General features: G+C 42.0%; 1 protein-coding gene across 1 annotated transcript; it reads right to left on the bottom strand.

Moving 5' to 3' along the window:
- Nucleotides 1-781: 781 nt before the first annotated feature.
- LOC148517317 (protein EOLA1-like) lies at nt 782-4,153 on the bottom strand. The gene is made up of 2 exons (XM_088478850.1): nt 3,728-4,153; nt 782-1,224 (listed from the first exon to the last, which is right to left on the bottom strand). Exons 1-2 carry the CDS (start codon nt 3,978-3,980, stop codon nt 1,013-1,015), a joined length of 465 nt encoding a protein of 154 aa, XP_088334976.1. The 5' UTR covers nt 3,981-4,153; the 3' UTR covers nt 782-1,012.
- Nucleotides 4,154-6,095: the final 1,942 nt, after the last annotated feature.

Here is a 6,095-nt window from a genome sequence, read left to right as displayed (position 1 = left end):
CAAAACGATGAACGATAACTACCAATGTACCCTCCCGTTTTTAGTTGGTAGTTGCCGTTCATCGCCCGAACCTCCTGTCCAACCTGACGATATTGTCAGGTTGAACATGTTCGGGGATGAGAGAGGGAGCCCGGCACTGAACGAAATCGTTCTTGATTCGTTCAGTGTTTGTGCTCAGTATTGTTAACAACACTGAGCACACCCCTGCTGGGGACACACAAGACGATTTCGTTCGGGGAGAAAATCGTCCCGTGTGTACACACCTTTAGAGTGTATTGGAGGACAAAATTAATGGTTGTAGCCAATATACCGTTCTTTTCATGCAGTAGGCAGATGTTAAATTGGGAGTGTCAGGACAATATATTCATAACAAAAAAATAAAATAAAAGCATACAAGAAGGATAACACTGTGGTTAATACAGGGACGTAGCTATGTGCACTTGTACCATTGGGTAGATAAATATGTGGAGTAAAGTTTACAGATAAGAGGTCACAGCAATAAAATGTAACATATCACTACACTTCCATCTTTGTATATCGACACAGCACACATTACAGTACTATAGCACAAGAACCTTGTAGGGAGTAGATATAGTAACCAGCATGTATTGAAAGCAACTGATCATCGGCGACTTTGACTGAAGAATTTAAAAAGGCAGATAAATGCTAAATCAGGCTTGTTTAGCATTTACTACTATTGCCATTTGAAATCACTTTGAAAACCTGTTGGTTAATGAATCTACAACTAGATGTTAATGAAGCTGAAAACATTTTTGTTGCTTTATACAAAACTAATTTATTGACAAAATACTTTCAGTAAAACTCTGGGATTAGGAAGGAAATGTCAGCCAAGGAGAGGGAGTAGCTAGATAAAAATACATTTCTGCCGTTATTGACTTGATATTGTTTCCAGTTGAATACAAATTACATACGAGTACGATGCTTAGAACAAACCCCTCCCCCCTCGAAAAAAAATAACAATTAATCGGAAGACAGAGCACCTGACATGAAGTTAATAAGGAATGAATTCATCTGGTATAGTTTTTTCCCAAATGTCTCTTGCACCTCTTGCAGGGATTGGTTTCAGCAGCCACCTGGCATTGGAAACAACAGTGAGATATTTTCCTTGCAGACCTCTCAGTAGTGCTTTATCTTCAAGCTGTAGGGCTTCCTCAGCAGACACATCATCCATACATTGCCATGTATCACCAATGTCAATAAGACCTGTTTAGATAACAGACAAGGTGACAAATTGTGATTAAGGCCCGTATTCAATTAGAGGCGAAAAGCCGCGACAGATGAGCGGTTTTCGCCTGTTTCCTTAGTATCGCCCAATTCCAGGACGTTTTCGCCTAGACTCCATAGGCAAAAACAGGCAAAAAAGTTTCTCCACCAAAAAGCAGGAGAAAAGAAGTGCAAAATCCGTATTTTTGAGTAAAAAAAAGTGGAGACTTGGTTTATAACCCTTTGGGTATCCCCCCCTTAATGACTTAATTAGGCAAAAAAATTTTAAAAAATTTCTAAATACCCCCTAAAAAAGCCATGTCATTTTTGTGTAAAAATGCAAAAAAGTGTTTGAAAATTGGGCTAAAGTACTGGGTTAGGTATTTTGGGGTGCTCTATAGATGGCACAGGTGTTTTTAGGATTGCATGAAGCTGCAGCAGGTGTATTTTTCAGAATTATTTTGCACATTACAAGCCCCAAAATACACTAGTATCCATTTACATGTACCCCCAATTTAACTACAGCAATTATTTTTCATAAAAGACATTGCTTAATATAATTTTTCCACACTTATGCATATAATAGCCCTTTGATTCAAAATAAGACACCTAATTACTTTTATTATGGCTAATAATACACTTTTATATTGATTCCCCGGGTAAGTTAGGCTTTATTGGGGGGTACAGACTGATTTCCCCCCCAAAAAACTGACCTTTTTCGCCAGTTCCGCTATCCGCTGCATTCACCCATATGCATTTTCGTCTGTTTTACAATTGAATAGGGCGAAAAGCGGGTGCGCGCATTGAGTAAGCAGGCGAAAACTTTGTCTCAAAACACACTAATGAGGCAAAAACATTGCGCTTATCGCCAATAACGGCTTTTCGGCTCTAATTGAATTTGGCCCTAAGATGCTTGTTCTCTTGGGAGGAAATTTACAAACCTGAGTACAGAGTGAAGTGGTTGATCTATTACATACTGTAGATTGGGTAAACTTAACAGTGCTAGTGATAGAATGTGTTCATGTCAGAACACCCCAAGAGCTAACTTCTGGGGATCAAGTAGTGCAGACCAGGGGTGGCCAAATCAGTTCTCAAGCACACCTGACAGTTACTCCTTTCCAGACCACCCGTGGATCTTTATAACGTGTCACTCAGGAATGCAGCACATCTTTTAAAATATGCCAGTTAGTACTGAATACACCTGTGCACTAACTAGGTGTTCAGAAAAGCATGATCCGTTAAGGGTCCTTGAGGACCGAGGACCTGATGCGGAGCGCTCGCAAGCGGGTCGATGTTGGGCCAGTGCGCATGCACACGACAGACCCGGCTCCGTTGTGCGCATGCGCGAGACCCGGATAGCGACGGGCAAGCCGTCGCTATGGGTCTCACTACAAAAGGGGCGTGCTCTCGATGGTGAGTGACAGCACGCCCCCTTTGGTGGGCGTGCCGGGGGCGTGGCTGGCCAGACGGAGGCGTTCCCATGGGAATGCCTACCGTCTGGGACCGGCCCCACTAACATCACAAGTGATGTCAGTGGGAGTGCTTTTGGCTCTGATAGAGCCATAAGAGCACTCCAGGGCTTGCGGCAGACGAGACCCAGCACAAGGGTCTTGTCGCAAGCCCGGTGGTTTCGATGGTCTTGACCAGAGCGACCATCTTTTTGGCCGCTCGCTATAGCTGTGGGTGGTCACCCACAGCTATGCGAGCGACCAGGAGGCCGCTCTAAAATCAGGACGGATGGCCCTGATTCAGAGCGAGCGCTCTGTCAGAGCGTCCGGCTCTGAATCAGGGCCCGAGTTTGCCCACCTCTGATGCAGACTTTGGGGCATATTCATCAATATGCCCCTTAAGTGGCCCAATACCTTGGTATCCAACTTGCAGCATTGGGTATCTGAAAAGCAGATGTCCCCCACGATCACTAACACTGCCTATTCTGCTGCTAATTGCTAGCAGTGGAACTTTACACAGCAGTATCGGTTAATGCGCATGTGTAACTGAGTTCACGTCTGTACACTGCCAGGGGCATGCAGTGCTGAGAGACCTCATTGTATCCCTCTTCGCAACCTGGCGCACCTTCCAAAAAGGAAGGAGCGGGGCTCCGGGAACAAACGCCATCTGATGTTTGGTAAACATTAGGCGGCCCCCCTAATAATGAATGGACCAGTTACTAAAAACATGCAGAAACTAGCGTTTCCACATGTGTAACGGGACCATAAGAGATAAAGAATGGGCCCTTAAAGGTAGAATCTGCATCAGCTGCACATTGGTTCAAACAAGGAAGTGCTGGTGAGGTATTCCTTCACTTTAAAAAAGAATAAATAAAAACACATAACTTAGTAAAGGGGTCCAATCAATTAGGAACAATGCAGTGCAAATTTCACATTTTAGTAATACCCTATGAAAGTGTCTACAACAGTGATGTCTTATATGTGACTAAATTAATTTGTCAATTTGAAAATTATTTATTGTGCATATATTTAACTACAATATGCTGAATATTTACCTGCAATGACTCCCCTGCCAAACTGATCCCCTTGTTCTATTAGCTGCTGCAACTGCTCAGCTGACATTCCATATCTATTTTGCAGGATCTCTCTCCAGTCCTGGCCTTCCCAGTCCTGCACTGCAATGTGTACAGCTATTGTGCTGTTCCTGTGATTGGCCAGCAGAGGGCGCCAACGCGTTTCCAAGGTTTTCACTCCGTTCAGGATTAGGCCGGCATAGGGCTGGCGGAAGGACAGGCAGCTGACACGCATGGCTCCGGCTACAGCATGCTGTGTGCACTGAGTAGTATCTGGTTATGTGTAATTTCTCTACAGCTGCCACTTCTTGCTAGGCACGGTATCCTTCACTCAACGTTACTGCCTGCGGAGACGTTTCCAGATCACTCTGCTACTCGGTAACAGCTTGTGCCCGAAGTTCCCAGAAGTCCTTGCTGTGTTCAAATTGTATAACTTTATTTAGAAAACAAATGCACACTAGTTCACTGGCATTGATAGCAAAGGGCAATCCTAATATTTAGATTTGGAGCCATTTCACGCTAGACCCAAAAGATAATTTCACCTAAAGTGTACACGTCTGTATTCCTGTAGGGCTGACTACAGGACATCAGGGCTGGTTACAGATCATTAGTGTAGTTTCCACTCTCAGAAACCATCTGATTATAAGTAGTACCCATTGTGTAGTGTTGTAGGCAAGCTCATTGCAGAACTATATTTTAGGTTATGAAATGAAATAAAAATAGTAGTGACAATTCCCATGGGTGTCATCCTACAAAACAGACAAATTATTTTGCTGAAGTTACAGTAAGTAGCATAGGGACCTAATGGTATAATAAATTATGAATAGCCTTGTTGCGTAATTCATGTGTGCCTCAGGCATGCCATCTCGGAATTGTGTTTTTACAGTGACACTACTGTACATGGGATATGTTATGTGGCACACACAGCCAGACACAAATGGAAACAATTACTGTGTCCCTGCATGCCACTAAATTAATGTGTTCAATTACAACGAATCTTATAACTGAACACGCAGTTTGAGCATATATGATATGTACACTATACATTACAAGGCAAAGTTACAGTATTGCACTATATACACTGTATATATATATAGATTACAAAACAATGTAAGTGGCGCACAAAGCTCATGCAATGATTATTCCAAAAAGTATTTGTACAGGACACTCCCTTATAAGGTGGCTGCCAATCCTCCCACAAGATGATCCAATCAGACAATCATTAAGGAAAAATAAAAGTAATGAAGGAACGGCGCCTTCAGTGTACCAGTTCTTAATTTAGATGCTTCACAACAACAATGTTCATAGAGAGTCCATATGTTCTTTCAAGGACGTCCTGACGGGTTTTCCGTATACAGTGCTCCAGGAATTATTTCCTCAAGCAAAGAAAAAACTAAAAAAACATATAGTGTAACCTGATAATATATAAGACATGCTAATTGCACAGAAATAATGTGATCATGCAAAAAAAACACAAATAGGGGAATTCAATATGGAGCGATAAGTCAGTTTTTTGCATTAATATCGCACCTATGACATCATTATCGCAGGTTTTAGTTTTACACTGTATTCCATTTCAAAGACTTTTCGCAGGTTCGAAAAGTCTTTGAAAAAAAACGGGGATAACTTTTCACCACTGAATAGGTGGCGAAAAAAAGTGCAGAATTGGGGTTTAGGGGTGCAGGCTTAAAAAAATAGCCTGCACCCCTGGGAATGACATTTTAAAAAGAACTGTGTCAAAAAAAAAAATAGGGACACCCCAAAAAATTAATTTTAAAATTGGGGTGAAGAAAAAAAATGGGAAAAAAGTGTTTAAAAATAGGGAAATAGGTTCAGGGCTATTCTGCAAGTATGCGGCAGGTGTATTCTAGAATAGGCTATTAGCGGCAGGTGCATAGATGCAGAATTTTTAAAAACTTACTTTAGGGACATAAAAATATGCTAGTACCCATTTTCATGTACCCCAAATTTGATGGGACCACTTAAAAAAACGAAAAAAATAACCTAAGTGCTCTTCTGCAACACTTCTTCAATGTCGGGAAGAAAACACCTGCTGCGGCTATTTAAATCCCCGACTTTCATTTGCAGGCTAAAACGGGGGTACCCATAATGATACCCCATGTTTTTACAGCTTTAGGGGGGGTCTTACAATTTTTTTAAGGAAAATTTCGTAATTTAACGCAAATCCCACTTCGCAGGCTCCCGTTTTCGTAGGTTTCATATTGAATACGAGGATAAGCGGGCGCGCACCGATACTTTATCCCAGGTAAAAGCTCCGATATGAAACGTAAACTTCGACAGCGAAGTTTACGTTTCATATTGAATACCCCTCAAAGTGTCAGAAAAAACA

The sequence above is a fragment of the Taudactylus pleione genome, unplaced genomic scaffold, assembly GCF_031769625.1.
Source record: "Taudactylus pleione unplaced genomic scaffold, aTauple2 ptg000222l, whole genome shotgun sequence".
Taxonomy (NCBI): Eukaryota; Metazoa; Chordata; class Amphibia; order Anura; family Myobatrachidae; genus Taudactylus; species Taudactylus pleione.
This window is presented reverse-complemented; position numbering and strand designations above follow the sequence as displayed.